The 19,608-nt window shown below is 21.9% G+C and overlaps 4 protein-coding genes and 4 non-coding genes across 8 annotated transcripts; 6 read left to right on the plus strand and 2 right to left on the minus strand.

Moving 5' to 3' along the window:
• Positions 1 to 530: 530 nt before the first annotated feature.
• On the plus strand, positions 531 to 2,170 carry PY17X_1021000 (60S ribosomal protein L5, putative; the record flags this gene model as incomplete). Its single annotated transcript, XM_022956251.1, has 3 exons — positions 531 to 603; positions 997 to 1,775; positions 2,141 to 2,170. 3 exons carry the CDS (start codon positions 531 to 533, stop codon positions 2,168 to 2,170), a joined length of 882 nt encoding a protein of 293 aa, XP_022813318.1.
• PY17X_1021100 lies at positions 731 to 875 on the plus strand. The gene has a single exon (XR_002696570.1). It is a non-coding gene; the product is annotated as a small nucleolar RNA snoR26 (small nucleolar RNA).
• Positions 1,885 to 1,995, plus strand: PY17X_1021200. The gene has a single exon (XR_002696571.1). It is a non-coding gene; the product is annotated as a small nucleolar RNA snoR25 (small nucleolar RNA).
• A 463-nt stretch (positions 2,171 to 2,633) lies between the features above and the next one.
• PY17X_1021300 lies at positions 2,634 to 2,760 on the plus strand. Its single transcript, XR_002696572.1, has one exon. It is a non-coding gene; the product is annotated as a small nucleolar RNA snoR24 (small nucleolar RNA).
• Positions 2,761 to 2,939: 179 nt separating this feature from the next.
• Positions 2,940 to 3,066, plus strand: PY17X_1021400. Its single transcript, XR_002696573.1, has one exon. It is a non-coding gene; the product is annotated as a small nucleolar RNA snoR23 (small nucleolar RNA).
• Positions 3,067 to 3,799: 733 nt separating this feature from the next.
• On the minus strand, positions 3,800 to 8,233 carry PY17X_1021500 (vacuolar protein sorting-associated protein 3, putative; the record flags this gene model as incomplete). Its single annotated transcript, XM_022956252.1, has 3 exons — positions 3,800 to 3,908; positions 4,039 to 5,226; positions 5,409 to 8,233. The coding sequence occupies 3 exons, from the start codon at positions 8,231 to 8,233 to the stop codon at positions 3,800 to 3,802; spliced, it is 4,122 nt and encodes a 1,373-aa protein (XP_022813319.1).
• Positions 8,234 to 11,365: 3,132 nt separating this feature from the next.
• PY17X_1021600 (conserved Plasmodium protein, unknown function) lies at positions 11,366 to 14,842 on the plus strand (the record flags this gene model as incomplete). The annotated part of the gene is made up of 1 exon (XM_022956254.1): positions 11,366 to 14,842. The coding sequence occupies one exon, from the start codon at positions 11,366 to 11,368 to the stop codon at positions 14,840 to 14,842; it is 3,477 nt and encodes a 1,158-aa protein (XP_022813320.1).
• An 894-nt stretch (positions 14,843 to 15,736) lies between these two features.
• On the minus strand, positions 15,737 to 17,856 carry PY17X_1021700 (calcium-dependent protein kinase, putative; the record flags this gene model as incomplete). Its single annotated transcript, XM_022956255.1, has 9 exons — positions 15,737 to 15,774; positions 15,916 to 15,979; positions 16,121 to 16,183; positions 16,322 to 16,427; positions 16,618 to 16,682; positions 16,766 to 16,837; positions 16,990 to 17,046; positions 17,166 to 17,454; positions 17,756 to 17,856. The coding sequence occupies 9 exons, from the start codon at positions 17,854 to 17,856 to the stop codon at positions 15,737 to 15,739; spliced, it is 855 nt and encodes a 284-aa protein (XP_022813321.1).
• Between the last annotated feature and the right edge of the window lie 1,752 nt (positions 17,857 to 19,608).

The following is a 19,608-nucleotide window of genomic DNA, read 5'->3' on the forward strand; positions in this document are numbered from 1 at the left end:
TTTATAATATATTCATACATTATTTATTGTGAAAAATAAAACTTGCCAAATTTCCCTATATTTTTTTAAGGGCACTAATTTGTTATTATTATATTGTATATATTCACTATATTATATTATATTATATCATTATATATTATATTATATTGTTATTATTTTGTACCTTTAATTGATGTGATAATAATAAATAATATATTTTTCTATTCATAATAAAATTAATATAAAATTGGCAAGCTCTTAAAGTGCTTATTAGTTTGTGGATACAAAAAAAAGATTATAAACTTTTATTATGTTTTTTTGTTTTTAGCTTTATTTAAACTATATATTTTTATTTATATAAATATCGAAGGGATATTTATTTTTGATAATAATTTTTTTTACAAATTAATTTTTATATATATATATCTATACTTAAAAAAAAAAGTATATATTTTTTTAAGCAATCTTAAAAAAATAAAATTAATGATTTATATTATTTACGAAATAGGCCAAATTATATAAATTAAAAAAAAAACTAAAAACTTGTAAAAATGGCTTATGTAAAAGTTGTAAAAAATAAAGCGTATTTTAAAAGATATCAAGTCAAGTATAGAAGAAGAAGAGGTATGCAAATAAGTTTGTTTTGCATGTATAAATAAATAAGTTTGTTTTGTATGTATAAATAAATAAGTTTGTTTTGTATGTATGTATGTATATGCTTATTTTGTATGTATATGCTCATTTTGATGCATGCCTTAAATAAATACCCAATACATTCATGATATGTAGCAATATTGTGAGAGAATATTTATATAGGCTAAATAAATTTTTATCAGTGATAAAACGGGTTAAAAAAATTTACAAACATTTTTGACTCACCTGACACTGGCACACCCACATATGCACTTCACCACCTCGCCTTTTTTCATTGTGTTATTTTGTTACTTCGCTTTTTTCATTGTGCTATTTTTTCACTTCCTTTTTTTCATTGTGCTATTTTGTTGCTTCGCCTTTTAGAGGGAAAAACCGACTATCGAGCTAGGAAGGCCCTAATCTTACAAGATAAAAATAAATACAATGCACAAAAGCTTCGTTTTATTGTTCGTAAAACAAACAGTCAAATAATATGTCAAATAGCTAGTGCCCATATCGAAGGTGATAAAATATTATCAGAAGCAAAATCAAAAGAATTAGTTAGATATGGAATTCCTGTCGGATTAAAAAACTATGCAGCTGCATATGCTACTGGATTATTATGTGCTAGAAGATTTTTAAAACATTTAAATTTAGATAGTCAATTTATAGGAGTCGAAAAAGTTACTGCTGAATCAGTAGCTGATGATGGTGATAAAGAAGAAGAAGGTGAAAGAAAACCAATCAAAGCATTTTTAGATGTAGGTATAACTCGAACAACAACAGGAAATAGAGTTTTTGCTGCATTAAAAGGTGCATGTGATGGTGGTATAAATATTCCACATGGAAATAATCGATTCCCTGGATCAAAAAATGAATTTAACCCTGAACAGTTAAGAAAAAATATATTAGGTATACATGTAGCTGAATATATGGCTTCTATGAAAGAAGAAGATATGGATAAATATAAAGCTCATTTTAATGATTATTTAAAACATAAAATTGATGAGAATAATATCGAAAATATGTATCTTACTGCTCATGAAAAAATTAGAAAAAATCCTGAGAAGAAACCCAAAAAGGCTACTAAAAAATTCATAGCCAAACATCAAAAACCAACAAAATTAAATGCAAAATTAAGAAAGCAAAGAGTTAAAGAAAAGGTAAGCGAATATATATTATCACTATTTATGTAAATTTCTAAAACATTATATTTTGTAGTTTGCTCATTTATCTTATGGGGTTTTATTATCCTCTTGTGAAATCGATAGAATATATTTTTAATGATGAGATATACAGACCTGAGTTGAAAATAAAATTTGAGAATGCATAACGCTCCTGAACAAATATATTCTGCACACAAATTATAATTTCCAAGAGAGTGGAACCTCCCCTCAACTTTCTTTTTACATTTTGCCTCTTCATTTTGTTACATTTGGTCGCGTTATCTGTCGCGGTGTTTTGCCGCTTTATTTTGTTACATTTTGCCGCTTCATTTTGTTACATTTTGCCGCTTTATTTTTTATAGTTGGAAAAGTACATCGAGAAATTACAATAAGGACGGGACCCATCGGTTATTGCTAGAGAAAACGTGTAGAGAATTGTATGTGTATATAGGTAGCCTTTTTTCTTTTTTTTATATTTTCCTATATCCTTGTTTTAAACACGCCTATATATATATATTTATGTATTGTATATATATATCCCCATATAATACATACATATATATAGCATTTGATTCAGCACTGTGTAAAAAGGAATAAAGGGTTTGCTGTATATACATACATATATGATGTGCATATATATAAGCATATATATTTATATTTTTTTGATTTAATACGCAAAAAATATATATATTTATTTGCATACGTGTATATTTAAATCATAATTGTATTATCAACAAAACTTTGCATATATTTTTATAAAATCATTTTAATTTTTTTCCAACAAAAAGAAAAGGGGGAAAGTATATGACAATGCTATACATGCATGTTACATGCATACATGCATACATACATACATACATACATACACCTTTTAACAATTTGGAGATTTGAGAAGACGGTTTTATTATATATACAGATATTTTAAACAATACAAAATATGTTGTAAGCTTATTATTATTTTTTTTTTTTTTTATGATGATATAAAAATTTTTGGGTAATTTACGTCTGAAAATTTTGATGAACAAAAATGTATATCTGAAAAAAAAAAAAAAATAAATAATAAAATCATAAGAAGCTTTATAGTTTCAATAAAAACCACACAATGTATAAGTTTATATATTGTGTGAATTTTGTATTAGTTTAAAAAAAAATTATTAAAAAAGCAAAAACACACACACACACACATTGTGATGTTTTTGATATTTTTTATATTTTTGATATTTTTCTTCTTTTGCAAATGATGAATAAAAAAAATAATTTAACTTTCGTTCTTCTGTATGTTGAAGATGGAGATAAATATAGTGTCTGATGCAAAAGTCGAAATAAAAAAGTTCGAAATAAAATATAGAACTTTATATTTCTCTCTATTTATTACAATTTTCAATAATATTGCATATGGAATAAAAAAAGAAATCGGCCATATCTATACTCCTTTCTAATGTAGAATGGTTAGTATGATTGCCCACATTCCACGTATTTATATATTTTCCAAAAATAAAAAATAAAAAAATAATAATAATAATGGTAATAATAATGGTAATAATAATGGTAATAATAATGATAATAATAATGATAGTATATTTTACATTGGTTGGTAGCAATAACGAGATACTTTTCAATGTATACTTAAACCAGTAAAACAAAAATAAGTTATCAATTTTTTGCACATTTTGTTCTCTCCTTTTTTGTAACATACACATGTTCGTATGAACATAAAATTATATTTTAATTTTTATAATTTTATTGACATTTTTTTTTTATTACAAATGTTATTTAATCAGACAGTCTCCAAATGCGTAGGCGGAAACAATGTTATCGTTAAAAAATAAAAAATAAAAAAAATAATAAAAAAAATAAAAAAAAATAAAAAAAAAATAAAAAAAAAATAAAAGTTAAAATAATGAGCGGATTATATAAACAAATTATGGAAAGCTTCAGAATGAGCTTGTAGTTCCAATAGTTTTCGAATTAGGGCAACCCTAATTTTTTTTTTTTTGGGGGGGGGTATATATATATTATGTCTATTGGGCAGTATTATATTTGCACACACATTTTATATGTAGTACAACATTTTCTGAGAAATAAACAAATTCCTTTTCTTCAATAAAAGTTTTACAAACATTGCAAACTCTGAAAACGGAAAAAAAAAAAAAAAATATAGAATTATTATTTTATTAAAGCATGGGTGATTTTATTAAAGCGTGGAGTGGTTTTAATTAAATGGAAATATTTTGTGTGTTTTACGTCAAGATATACTTACATATTATCTTGTATAATAATTTTTTCTTCTTTTCTTTTAATCATATTATAAGTGGTGTTTAAGTAGGTGCTTTTTATAAGATTGTGATATATTTCAAGGTTAGTTCGTGTATTTAATTTTTTTCTCAAATAAAAATTTAGATAATCTGATATTTTTGATATTTTCCAATTTTCCGGTATCATTTTAAATATATATATATTATTTAAATCATTATGATTTGCATATTTATTTAAAATATAAATTATATAATTTTTATAAATTTCTTTTTTTGTTTCACATGTATTTTTATTTTTATATTTATCCATACACACTTTAATAAATAAAAAGAAAAAACCACATGATCTACATTTGTTTTCATTATAAACATGAAAATATTCCAATAAATCAATATCTCGATTTTTGGAAATATTTCCTAATAATTTTTTGTATTTATCATTTTTTTTTTTTAATTTGGAATTTTGAGATTTTTTTCCCATTATGGAAATTTCTCTTTCTCTTTCTCTTTCATTTTTTTTTTTTTTTTTTTTTGCAAATTCTTGTTCTTTTATATTATTATTTTCATCACTATAATCTATAATTAAGTTATCACTAGTATTTTCATTTTCAATATCAGTGAAATGTTGATAATTTGTTGATTTATTTGTTTCACTATTTTGGGAAGAATAACCATAAGATGGGTTATTATCATAATAATTAGTTGTATCATCATCATTAGAACTGTTTTTTTCATTACCAATTAAATGAAGCATATAATCATATTCTTTTTTTATATTTTCTTCTTTGTTTTGTATATTTTCATCATTTATTTTATTTAAATTATTTAATTTTTTTATTTTTTCCAAAGAATTTTTATTCATTGTTATGTAACTATATTTATGATATTCCTTAATAATATCCTTAATAAATAAATCACTAATTTTGTCTGCTTTTTTTTTATTATTCTTCTTCTCCTTCACTATTTTATCATCTTGCTTATATTCATCATTTGTTGATAAATCGTTATTTGAGTTTTTCTCATTAACCAATTTTTGATATATAGTTTTATCATTGTTGTATATACTAGAAAATATACTTTCGTATTTTTCTTTTTTTAACCCTTTTACAAAATTTTTTAACATGAAGCTATAATAATGGCAATACTTTTCACACATTCCCAAATCTTCTTCGCAAAGAATTTCCAGACTTTCACTACAAAAAGAAAAATATACAAAAAATATTTATAGCGGTGTGGAAATTATAAAAAAAAAAAATGACTCACCATGTTTAATAGTGTTCATGCAGATAGCCAAATAAAAGCGAAAAAAAAAAAAAAAAAAGACAAAAAAAAAGGAAAACAATTGTAATAAAGAAAGACAACTACGAAGACTTACTAATGCTTATGAATTCTCCCATACAATAAGGCTGTAACTAAATTAAAATTTTTATTTTCAATCATCTGAATTATGTGATTTGTGTCAATTGGGTAATTGGAGCGTAACATTTTTAATATTTTTTTTTGCCTGACTTGTACAGGTTTTTCTGAATCGTTAATATATAATTCAAGCAAAATTGCATTAACATTTTTATTTTTTTTATCATATTTTATATAATTCATTACATATTTTTGTATGTAGTAATTAATTTTTTTCTTTAATTTTATGTCTTGTAATTTTTTAAATGTGAGTAATATTTCATGAGGACGTAAAATCAAATTATTATTTATAATAAAATCATAAAATAATTTTTCATTATATTTTAATAAAAATGGAAATGAGCATTCAAAAAGTTTTTTTATTCCACTTTTTTCTATATTTATTAAATGAACATTGTTATTTAAAATTATTAGAACATTATATATTTCTTTTAGGATAGAATGAAAAGCTTTACTTCGTTCGATATTATTTTTAAATTTTTTTTCGTCTAACATTTTGCACCACCACATATCTTGATCATCTCCATTTTTTTCATATTCCATATTGCTATGGTCATGTTGAAGAGAGTCACTATCCTCTACCATTTTATAATAATGCAAAAATGATATACACATTTTAATTGCAACATCAAAATTGTGAAATCGTATATTAATTAAAATAATTTCGATGAACTTTTGATTTTCCTTTAAATATTCTATACACTCATTTACATCCAAATTTAAATTTGACGTTTTCATAATAAATGGACTCAAATTTTTATAATTACTACTTACCATTAATTTTATGAGAATATTATCAATCAGCTCGTCAATGTGTATGTATTTATATGACAAATGGTGGGGTGGCAAAGACTGATTTGGGATGGGTTGCGTTGGCATGGGCTGTGTTGGCATGGGGTGCGTTGGGCTTTCCCTATGGTTTGGGGTGGCTGCTATATTTTGCCAAATGGCTCGATCAATTTTGATGTCATATTTATTTTCGATAAAAAAGTCTCTTTTTTTCAATAAGTATTTGATTAAGCAAATATTAGCAATATTAAGTATTTTTTTTTTTGATAAAAAATTATTATCATTTTCATTAATGTGTGGGTCCATATAACTTTTAGTGACATTTTGAGAATATAGATGATATTCTTGTTCAATTAATTCATAAATAGTAGATATAATTGGAAGAAATTGTTTAAATTGTTTATTAATATTTTCTTCTATATTTTTAATGTCATTTATTTTGTTTTTTGAATATAAATATATGTCTTGTTCATTATCATATTTTTTAAATGATGAATTAAAATAATTTGCCCAAAAAGATAAAAGAAAAAATATATTAATATTTACTTTTTCAAAAAGCATAAAGGCAAGTGAAAAATTTAATTTTTTAAAATAAAAATATGCACATGCTTTATTATATTCATTTAATATATTAATTTTATCTATTTCATTTTCAAAATTGTTATTTTCTATTAATAAAAATCCAGTTTCAATTTTATTTTGTTCTATACATTTTGGTAAATATTTATATAATTCTATACATTTAATTACATTTATAAAATTATTATTAATAATGTATAAACTATTTTTTAAATAGTTATTTTCATCTGAGATGGATAATAGTTTTACCATTTCCATTTTTTCTTCATCATTATTATATTCTATATCTTTATTATCTAAAATATTTAATCCATATTGTTTTGTATTCCCTTTTACATTTGTGATAACACTTTCGCTAAATGCTTGTTTAAAATTTAGCATTTTTTTTGGAGACTTTTTCTCTTGCCTAATGCCGTCATAACGATTTTCATAACTATTTTCATAACTATTTTCAAAGTTAAATAGTTCACCAAACATGTTCCTTCCTCCAATACTCGAAAAGTTAACCACTAATTTTACTTCGCCTTTTATTCCATTTTCTATTCCGCCTTTTATTTCGCCTTTTATTCCGCTTTTTATTCCATTTTCTATTCCACTGTTTATCTCAATGGTTTGTATATGTTGCTGATTGTTTGTGTTGTAAAAATTTAATACGCCCCTTGAGTTTAAGCAACATAAAAAAAATCTAAATGACAATAATTGAATTATATTGCTTGGTAATATAATTGTGTTTTTTCTTGAAGGCATAGATGTTTCTACATCATAAAAAACCCCAATATTTAAATCACAAACAATAAAAATTTCACAAAGATTAATTAGGGTTATATATTTATATGTTTGTTCAAATTCGTGAGAATATAAAAGGACTCTATTATTATCATTATTATTGGACAAATTTTGTAAATAGTAATTTTTATTTATTGCTAAAAATAAAGAATTATTTATCCATAAGAAACTAGTTAAAATATCCAAAAATTGAATATCTTTATATAATTTATAATTATTATCAACATATTTATAAAAATATAATTTTTTTTTTTTTTGTCCATATAATAATAGTTCAAATCGTCTACTCTCATTTATTGTAAATAAATCTATATTTTTTGAAATTATTTTATAATTTGGAAAATTTGAATTTTTTATAAAATAGATATGATCATCAATTAAGATTAATAATATAAATGTATTATCACATTCTACTATAATTATTTTATTTATCTTTTTATCTTTTTTTATTAAACAACTATCAACATATGTTAATTCAATATTATTATTTTTTTCTTTATTCTGAAATATCTTATAACGATATATGTATCCATCTATAGTACATACAAACATATATTCATTATATGAACATCCTAACGTTATTTCATAATTTAATTGGCAATTCACATCCTCAACCTTAAACAGTTCCATCTTTCTCTCTCTTTCTCTTTCTCTTTCTCTTTCTCTTTCTCTTTCTCTTTCTCTTTCTCTTTCTCTTTCTCTTTCTCTTTCTCTTTCTCTTTCTCTTTCTCTCTCTTTTTTTCTCTCTCCTTTTTTCAACCCGTTTGTGTGCACATTTCTTTCAAGGAATGATTACGATTATATTTTTATGATTTCTAAATTAACTAGTTTGTAATGTTTTTCCTAAAATAGATTAGTTATATATTTATTTTAGTCCGTATTAGAGATGAAATAAAATAAAAAAAAATAAAATAAAAAATAAAATAAAAAATAAAATTTCCGTTTTATTTATAGGGCTATTCGAAATATCTATACATGTATATGACAAATATAATATCATAAATTCCCATAATTACATAAAAAAATTATTAAAAATTATTAAATATAAAAGGTATACATATCTCACAAAATTAGTTAATTTTTGTAACGAATGTAATATGCAAGTGCTTGGATGAAATCTTTTTTTTCACCACTATAACAAAAATCACCATTGGGTGGGAAAAAAAAGCAAAAAAAAGGGAAAAAAAATGGGAAAAAAAAAGGGAAAAAAATGGAAAAAAATGTAGGCACACGTTGAATATTTCTCGCACTTTTTTAGTTTATTTTTTTTACAATAATGATAATTAGGATATTTTTTTTTTTTTTATTTCAGTTATATTTAAATATAATCAATATATTCTTTAATTATGTGAAAAAAAAAAATCCAAAACAATGATATATTGCTAATTGTCCATTATAATAACCTTAACATATGGGCCCCAATTTTGCATATATTATACATATATTATATATACACATTTTTTTTTTTTTTTTTTTTTTTTTTTTTTCAACTTTTTTTATAAGACTAGTAATATAACTATTATATTTTTAAAATGTAGAAAAGGGTCAAATAAATATGTTAATGTTTCAACTTGGTAAATTATAAATATTTTATTTAGAGATATGTATATCTAAAGAATAAAGAGCCACAATTTGTGTTGTTATTTTTACTACTTGACATTTTTTAACATGTTTAAAATATAGAGAGATTATATCTTTACTGGATATGCTGACAATTTCCAAAATGATAAAGATGGCAAAATAAGGAATATATTTATACTATTATGATATATATGGCGAATAAAAAGGTTGCCATTATTTTTTAACTAATTTATCAAATTTATCAAATTTATCAAATTTATCAAATTTTAAGTATAACATATAAAACAAAACCGAACTTGTAGTTGAGATTAAAAATGAAAAAGTATGCAATCTTTATACAACTATGTTAATATAGCTTTTGGTGAGTGGCAAAATAAAAGCATATTCCTGTAGTATACATATACATACGCGATACATACATAGATAGATAGATAGATACTGCGTGGGAATAATATACAATTATTTAATAAAAAATGTGAGAAAATAAAAATTCCCCAATTTATGCCAATTTGTAGGTTGAAGTAATATTAAATAAGATTATTAAATTTTGGTAAAATCTAAAAATAAGGAAAAAAAATATTATAACTTATTATAAAAATGTATTAGGGATAATATTAATGATTAACAAAAAAAAAAAAAAAAAAATATAAAACGCTTACAAATAAAATATATGCATTATAAATTTATTATACATACATGTACATATTTATTTTAAGGTAAAAAATAAAATATCGATTTTACAAAAAAAAAACTTGTTCCTTGTTTTATTTGAGTAGGATAATTTGAATATAAATTTTGTTATTATTTAATTTTTTTATTATTTAAGTTTGTTATTATTTAATTTTTTTATTATTTAATTTTGTTATTATTTAATTTTGTTATTATTTAATTTTGTTATTTTTTATTTTAAGCAATATATAGATAACATTTTGTATATGCAATGGTTAGCAATCGCTTAAGCAGCGTAACTACATTTTTATTGCAATTCCATATTATATTATAATATATGCAATATATAATAAATTGTAATAAAATTATAAATAGCCTTAATATATATTTTATTTTAAATCAATTTGGATACATTTTCCTATATTTATGTTCATATCTTACAAGCTATTTCGATATCAAATAAACGTGCATATAATATAGTACACGAATTAAAATGTGCTTATTCCATAATACATATATATACATACATATGTAGATATATATTACATATATGATATATACATACATACTATATATATACATATACATATGTGTATTATAAGCAACATTGTAAATTAAATGCAGTCACCTTCCCCTCCAAAAAAATATATACATAATAATATATGCAATACTGCATAATAATATATGAATACTACATAATAATATATGAATACTACATAATAATATATGCAATATATATGCTATTTTTTTTTTTTTTTTTTTTTTTTTTTTTTATTAATTGAAGCATATGCTAAACGTAGATAAGCATAAACCTGGTTTAAATTGAAGCAAATATATAAATTAATTGATGAATTAATAAAACATATCTTTATACGGATGTTTATTTTTAACTGTTTATATATAAAATAAAAAAAGTGAAAAATAAAAAAGCGAAAAATAAAAGCGAAAAATAAAAGTGAAAAATAAAAGAGTGAAAAATAAAAGTGAAAAGTAAAAGTGAAAAGTGAAAAGTAAAAGTGAAAAAATAATGCGTTTATATATACATTGCAAGATTGAATACACATGCACATTTATATAGATATATGTACTTTATATTTATTTATGCAATTATTTTGTCACATTCTATGATATATATATATATACATATACATATATATCTATTGATATTATTTATAATTATTGTACTTATTTAGCTAGCTAAAAAAAAAAAAAAAAAAAATATGATGGTAAATTAATATAACAGTAACGAAGAAATATCGTCTATCAATATTTTTGTTAAATCGAATAAGCCTATATTTATAAATATATACACTTTTCTATATTTTTAAAAAATTACGAATAAAAGTTTATATTTTTTTTCTTTTTACCGTTTTTCATTTTGCTATTTTTGATTGGCATTTATTATTATCAAAAAAAAAAAAAAAAAAAAAAAAATATCAGAACTACAACTGCACATATATAAACCGATAAAATATTCGTGGATATTTATGCAAAATAAAAATAATTGTAAAAATGAATAAATCATCTGAGAATAAACCTTATAGTAATAAAATAAAAAATAAATTCCAGGCATTTTTTTACAAAAATAAATATTCGAATATTAAAAATGGAAATAATAATGCCCAAAATGGAAATGAAGCTTCAGAAAATAGAGTGAATGATAATTTTAGTGCCATTTTTAATCAAGATAATAATAATTTTTTTTACAAAAAAAAAAATAGTACATCTAATCAAGTAAATAATCATAATACAAAAAATATGGATAATAATAAAAAAATAGGAAATAATGATACAAATAATTTTGATGGAAATACAAATGTTATGAGTTATAATGAACAAATATATCAATATGATAAAAAAAAAGAAACGAATAGAAGAAATGAAATGGAAAAATATTGTATAAATTTAAATAATAATGATACTAAACAAAATATCGAACACATAAATAATCAAACAGCCATTCAAGATAATAGAGTAATAGTTTCAAATACTAGCCACAAAAATTCATACAATAATAATGGTATAAATCAAAGAAATGAAATAAAAAATAATAATTATGCAGATTATTTTAATTATATGAATGATTCTACAAGTAACAAAACTGGAGGAAATCATAATGGTGGTGATGGTTCTAGAACCTATGAAAATTATGTAAATTATAATACATCTAAAAATGTTAATAAATATTTTGATATAAATAATAATTCTACATGTATTAACATTTCGGGACAAAAAAAAATTAACTATTATAATTCAATAAATGATTCTGTAGAAGGTTCAAATCGAAATATAGTAAATCGATCTACTGTTTTATATGCAGATGTGAATGAAAAAATAGTTAGTATAAATAATGTTGAAAATAATTCAAAAATTAACCATAAAAATTTGCAAAATGGTAATAAAAAAAATGGAATATTACAAATGCAAAATGATACTGTTATACAAACCAATGAAAATAAATGTCTTAATAACCATTTAAATAATCGAAGAAATAAAAATGACGTTAATGCAAATATGCATGAAAATTATCACTCAAATGAAATCGAATGCAATGTAGATAATATAAATAATGTTGGTGAAGATATTCCAAATTCTCCAAATGGAAGAATAATTAATAATAATCGAAGTATGAGTTTATGTAGTAGTAACAATAGTATGTATGATGTCAAAAATATAACTAATAATAGTACATATAAAACAAACGATTTGAGTAAAAACAATTTATCAAAAGAAGATGCAAACGATAGTAAATTGTTAAATAGTCAAAATGGAAATGCATATAATATTGCTTATATGTTTATATATCAATATTATTATGTTTTACATACTAAAAAAGAGATGATGTATAATTTTTATTCCGAAAATGCAGTATTATTATTAAGTTATAATAATAAAAATATTGAAGAAGAAGAAGAAGAAGAGGGAGTAAATTGTAAAGAAAATAGAAAAGCTGATAATAACACATTTTTTAAGTTAGATGATATAAATATTGAAGGAAGCCAAAAAAATGAAAATATGATAAAATTAAAAAATAGACATATGATATCAGAATATTATAAATACATAGATGTAAATGAATGTATTGTTCATATAGAATCAATCGAAGTTATTAATTTACATGATGAAATATATATGTATATTTATGGTAAAATTAACAAAAGTAAAACATCAAAAATTTATCATTTTTTTGTACAAAATATTCATTTGCATAAATATAATGCTTATCAATATTATGTAGATGTTGATTTTATACATTATTACAATACATATGTATATCCATTTAATGATAAATTCCTTGAATGGAATACTGATTCTCAATTAGCAACTTATAATGAAAAAAAAGGAAAACAGAATGCAAATGGAACCTCTTCTCTTCTTCCATCCAAAGATGATTCTATAAACAAACAAAATTATAATAAAGCAAACAAAGGTGATTCACTACTATTTCAAGGAATTGAAAAAAATGAACAAGATAGAGAATACGGTTCAGGAAACTGTCACGAAAATTGTCACGAAAACTGTCACGAAAAATGCCACGAAAATTGCCACGAAAATTGTCACGAAAATTGCCACGAAAATTGTGAAGAAGATGCAGAAAAGAATAATAATAGTAGCGCTAGTAGTAATAACGATTTTTATATGAACAAATTAAGTAATGAAAAAAAAAAAAAAAAAAAAAAAAAAAAAAAAAAAAAAAAAATAACACAAAATAATGAAATTATTGGAGATAATATAACATCTATAGAAGATGAACAAAGGAAATTATTTACTGAAAATAATATTAATAAAAATATTGAAAAAGGAGAAAAAAAAAATAGTAATAATACTTGCCTTGTTACAGTACAACAACAAAATGGTGATGATATTTTATTAACGAATGAAACGAAATATGCAAGCAATCAATGTATAGCTAATACGAAAGATAAAAATAATATTAATGGAAAACTGCGAAGTTATAGTAGCGAAATAGGGCAAGAACATGATACGAAAATGAACACAAAACATATTAACAATACTAATTCTATAGTTGGAAATAATAAATTAGAAAATAATAAAAAATCTCAAAAAAATGAACATAAAGTATGGAATGTAGAAAAAGGTGGTGATAATAATTTTCCGAAAATGGAACATATTTTAAAAGAGGAAGAAAAAAAAAAAAATGAAAAAAAAAAAGGAAAAAATAATAAAGTTGATCCAAATAGTTGGGTATTCAGAGTTATGAAAAATAACCAACCAGATTCAACATCTAATAATAATGAATTAAATGACAAGTCAGTAAATAATAAAGAAAACGAAACTGGAAAAATGAAAGGAAACAAAAATAATAAAGATAATAAAGATAATAAAAATAATAAAGATAGTAAAGATAGTAAAGATAGTAAAGATAGTAAAAATAATAATAATGTTGAATATAATAACAATATTGTTACTGATAATAGCGAAAGTGATGGAAACATATCTGCTAGCGGTGGAGACGAAAAGGATGCAAATGAAGAAATAAATGTAGTAGATAAAAAAATAATAATTCATAATATTCACAAAAATATGGATAAAAAAAAAATAAATGATTGTATTGTAGATAGATTAAAAAATTACAATGATGGCCATGCTGTACAAATAGATATATATCAAAGATCAGCAAAAAAAATATTCCCTAATACATATAATTATCAAAATAACTATGATAAATTTTCAGATTATTTTTATGCCATTGCTGAATTAGATTGTAGACAAAGCCAACAAATTTTACTTGATGTAGGTTTATATTGTAATGGGATAAAATTGAATATTGAACATTTTAAAGAAAAAAAAAAATCAGATATAAAAAAATTCAATAAAAAATTTAACACTTTTAATAATAATATTATAGATTTAAACAAAGGAAAAGATTACAAATTTAAAGGCATGCATTATCGAGGAACAATACCAACTCCTATAACAAAACCTACTCCTTTTAAAGGAAAACGAGAAAATATTTTTGTAAAATAAGTATAGAGAAACAAGACCAAATTAAATTACCTGGCATATTGTATTCACACATATGGCAAATCAAAGTGTGCATTTTTTTTTTAAGCCATGCACAAATTTTTATACATGTGAAATAAAAATATTCCAAATATATAATAAAAGGAATATTATTTGTTTTTTATCCCTTTATCCCTTTATCCCTTTATCCCTTTTATCCCTTTATCCCTTTATCCATTTATCCATTTATCCCTTTATCCCTTTATCCCTTTATCCCTTTTATCCCCATGTTTATTTTCATTTTATTTTCATTTTATTTTCATCCCCATTTTAAATGCCTCGAAAGCTACAAAACCAAATAGTGTAAAAAGAGTATGATTATATGTTAAGAAAGCAATTTAAGAAAAAATGTTTTTACATAATAAAAAAAAATTACCACACTTGTCATATATATACAAGTATGTATTGGGGTGTCAAACAATTAGATTATATTGAATATGCACATTTTTAGGTCATATTATTTCCTCATAAAAACATCAAATGAGTATAGCATAAATAAAACGATTAAGCAAATGTCAGAATGAATGTGCATTTGTGAAAAAGCGTTGAAATAGTACAAAAAAAAAAAAAAACTAGCCAAACGGATAGCTAGTTATATGAATGGCTAGCTAAACGAATAAACAAGTAGCTGACGTATATATGCACACACATTGTATTAATTTTAAGTATACATTATATACTAAGAAATATTTAATTGTGATATGCAAAAATGTAATCATACAAATCGAACGGATTGCATGATTTACATATTTCCTATAAAGCTTGAAAGGAAAACAAAAATAAAAAATAAACATAAAATGAAGTGTGAACAAATGCTAGAGTTACAAATAAAAATGCCAATTTATGATGTGAAGAAATTTATTCCATTTCTAATTTAATCCATGGATGATTGAGTGCTGCGAAAAATCGGAAAACGCCCACAATGCGTGTGTGTATATATCATATATGTGTGCGTATGTGTGTGTATATGTATGCATGTGTATGTGTGTGCATAATTCAGTGTCCAAAAAAATATAACATTCTTTAATCGTGGTTACCTTCAAATGCTGTAAGCCTTTTTCTTTCATTCCGCTCAAGAAGTTTTTTTAGAAAGTCTATGGCCTTTAAATAAAAAAAAAAAAAAAAAATTATTAACGTTCATGTAAAATTTTGTATAATTTTTATTACACTTTATTTAATAAAAAAAAAAAAATAAAGTAATGTTGTCAAAAAAAATTATACTACGTTTAAATAGGAAATAACCTCAACTGATAAAGAAGAAAATTCTTTGTCTTTCCAATTTATATTTTTATTTAATATTTCATCCTTAAATTTTTAAAAAAAGAAAGAAAAAAAAAAAAAAATAAAAATATATGAATAATTATATAATATAAACTATGAATAGCTTTCTATTTTTATTAATAATTAAAAGAAAAGATATATTATATTTTCAAATATTATTACCACAACTTTTTGTGTGTTTTTTCCTTCAAATGGATATTTCCCTGTTAACATAAAAAAAACCATTACACCAAGGGCCCAGATATCTGATGACAATGTATATTTTTTTCTAAAAAAAAAAAAAAAGTAAAATATTATTAGTTTGTAATAGTACCTCTTTCACATATACGTTGTGTGATTTGTTTTTTTGTCTTGTCTCTTTTTTGTCTTGTCTCCTTTTTGTCTCTTTTTTGTCTCTTTTTTTGCCTCTTTTTTGTCTCTTTTTTTGTCTCTTTTTTGTCTTGTTTTTTTTAAACTACCTTATCAATTCTGGGGAAATGTAATGAGGCGACCCACATAGCTCAGTTAAATATTCGCAATTAACCTGATTAATAAAAGTGTGAAGTGAAAAATGGAGGTAAAGAATGGAGGTAAAAAATATGGCCATATGTTGGGGCATATATTTACCGTTTTGGCCATTCCAAAATCTATTAACTTAATATTTTCTGTATTTTTATTTTTAAATAAAAAATTTTCCGCCTTAAAAGTAAAAAAAGGATACTCGATTATAAAATGTAAACAAATAACAACTAATGATATTTAATGAAAATAAATGAGTTATGACATAATAACATAAATTTTCATTTTATTTTATTTTATTTTATTTTTATTTTATTTTTGTCATTTTTTACTTTAATATCCCTATGAATGATGTTATTTGAGTGTAAATATTCCAAGGTGCAACAAACCTGAAAATAGGGAATGGGAAAATGAAATGGAATGTACTAGAGATAATTAAAAAAATAAATTCAATATATAAAAAGATGTTAATATAAATAAATTAATGAATAGACAAAACGGATAATACCTGACGAACAATTTGAATTGACTCACTTTCCAATAAACATTTATTTTTAACAATTTTATAAAATAATTCTCCCCCTTCACATTTTTCTAAAACTATATAAAACTTATTTTTATCTTCGAAAAAATCTTTGAGTTTTATAATATTTTCGTGGCTCATTATAGATAAATAATTTATTTCATTTTTAACCATCTTTTCAAAATTTGAATTTTTTTTATGTTTTTTTTTCTTCTTAATTATTTTAACGGCATACACTTCGTTTGTCTCTTTGTTAATGCATTCTCGTACAACCCTAAAAGGGAAAGAAGTAAAAAGGGGGCGAAATAAAAGGGGGCAAATAAAAGGGGGCGAAATAAACAAATTATTAATTAACTAAGCTGAACAAATCATAATAGACACAAATTAAATATAGAAAATGCTCTATATATAATACAACATATTTTTGTAAACTTTCGTCATGTGGCTATAGAGATAGGCACTATTTGCTTTGCTTTTGTTTCCCATGTTTGTCTATCAATAATTATTTATATATATTTGCACACACAAACATGTACATATACATACATATTTATGTGTATGAAATTTTATATTACCCAAAAGATCCACATCCTAATATTTTCCCAAATTTATATTCATTTTTTTTATTTCCTACATAATTATAACTCTTTAGTAATTTTTTAATTATATTTCCCATTGTTGTTCATAACATTTCATGGATTTTGTTAATTTAAAAAAAAGTATATATATAATAAAAAAAAAAAAACAATTTATCTTTTTCCTAATAAAATACTAGTTTATTATTTCTATATCTTCGCCACTTCTTATGTTATGTGATTCATTTTATATTTATGTGATTAAAGAAAAGAGTTGTTTTACTGTTGATAATAATACATGGTTATACACATATAGTAGCTACGTTTGTTTTATTGTATCATTTTTCTCTTTCTCTTTTTTTAAATACCCAAAAAAAAAAAAAAAAAAAAAAAAAAGAAAAAGAATAATTTAATTAATAGGGAAAATGAAGTTATAAAAAAAACAAAAACATCAAATAATGATTAACAGAAAAAAAATAATTAATCCTTAAAAATATGACATTATAAATATGTGCATATGTATAATATAAATAATAGTTTAATTAGTAAAAATCTGTATAACTGTAATATTGTTACAGTTTGCATAATTCGTTAATTAGTATTTTTTTCGTTTTTTTTTTTTATAATTAAAATTATGTATTAACAAATACAACGTATATTCAGCAACACATGTGCATCCGGGGAATATACAATAAGTTAAACACTAACAACTATTGTTAAAAATAAATGTCAAACAAATATAAAATGTGTTAAGTAATAAATATATATATATATATATATATCCATAATGTGGTTTAACGTTTTGTAAAAATATAGTTATATATATATGCTTATATCATGTACACAAATTTAGAATTAGTAAAAGGCTTAACTTTTCTATACACAAAAAATGACAACATTTATATAAACAAATGTGAAATTAAAAAAAAAAAAAAAAAAAACATAAGTTTAAAAAACTATACATATATATTTACTTAATTTTATAAAAATAAAAATAAAAATATGAAATGTTTGTAAATGTAACTATAAAAAAAAATATTAATAAAAAAAATTAGTTGCAAAATAAAAAAATAAAATCAGGAATTTTTTTTTATTCATTCTTAGCATAAAATATGAAGATTCACATATAATATCATTTTATACGTTGAATTTTTTTTTTCTTATTTTGAAATTAATATTTTTTTTTTTTTTAAATAAAACGAATTGAATATTATATATTGTATATTAGATATATTTTCTACATGTTTATTATTATTATTATTATTATTATTATTATCATTATTATCATTATTATTATTATTGTTATTATTGTTATTATTTATATTTTTTTGTGTAGCTTTGTTTTGTATAATAAATTGTGGACGCATTGAAATATGGTAATTTTATTTTTCTCTACACATAAATATTTTATACATACATATACCTATTTATTTAAAAAGAAAAAATTATATATGTTAATATTATATAGATCTAATCATATTTCGTTTTTTTTTTTTTACAATATATATATATATATATATATATATATTTCAAGGTTTGTCATGTAAACCGTTTTGAACATATATACCCTCTTTTTTTGACTTTCACATTTAAATGGGAAAATAAATTATTTATCATTATTATAGTAATAAAAGAAAAAAAAAAAAAAACATTCTATAATACACATATCTATATATAGGACAGTCTATTATTTTATTTTTATTTTTTTTAAGAATCATGCTAATATGTGTAATAATATATTAGTATCCAATATATAGAGAGAGGAATATGATTGGTATTATATCGGTCTTATTATTTTTTTATTTTTGTTCATATTAATGTTAAATTAAATAAATTTTGAAATAAGTTTTGAG

The sequence above is a fragment of the Plasmodium yoelii genome, assembly GCF_900002385.2.
Source record: "Plasmodium yoelii strain 17X genome assembly, chromosome: 10".
Lineage (NCBI taxonomy): Eukaryota > Apicomplexa > Aconoidasida > Haemosporida > Plasmodiidae > Plasmodium > Plasmodium yoelii.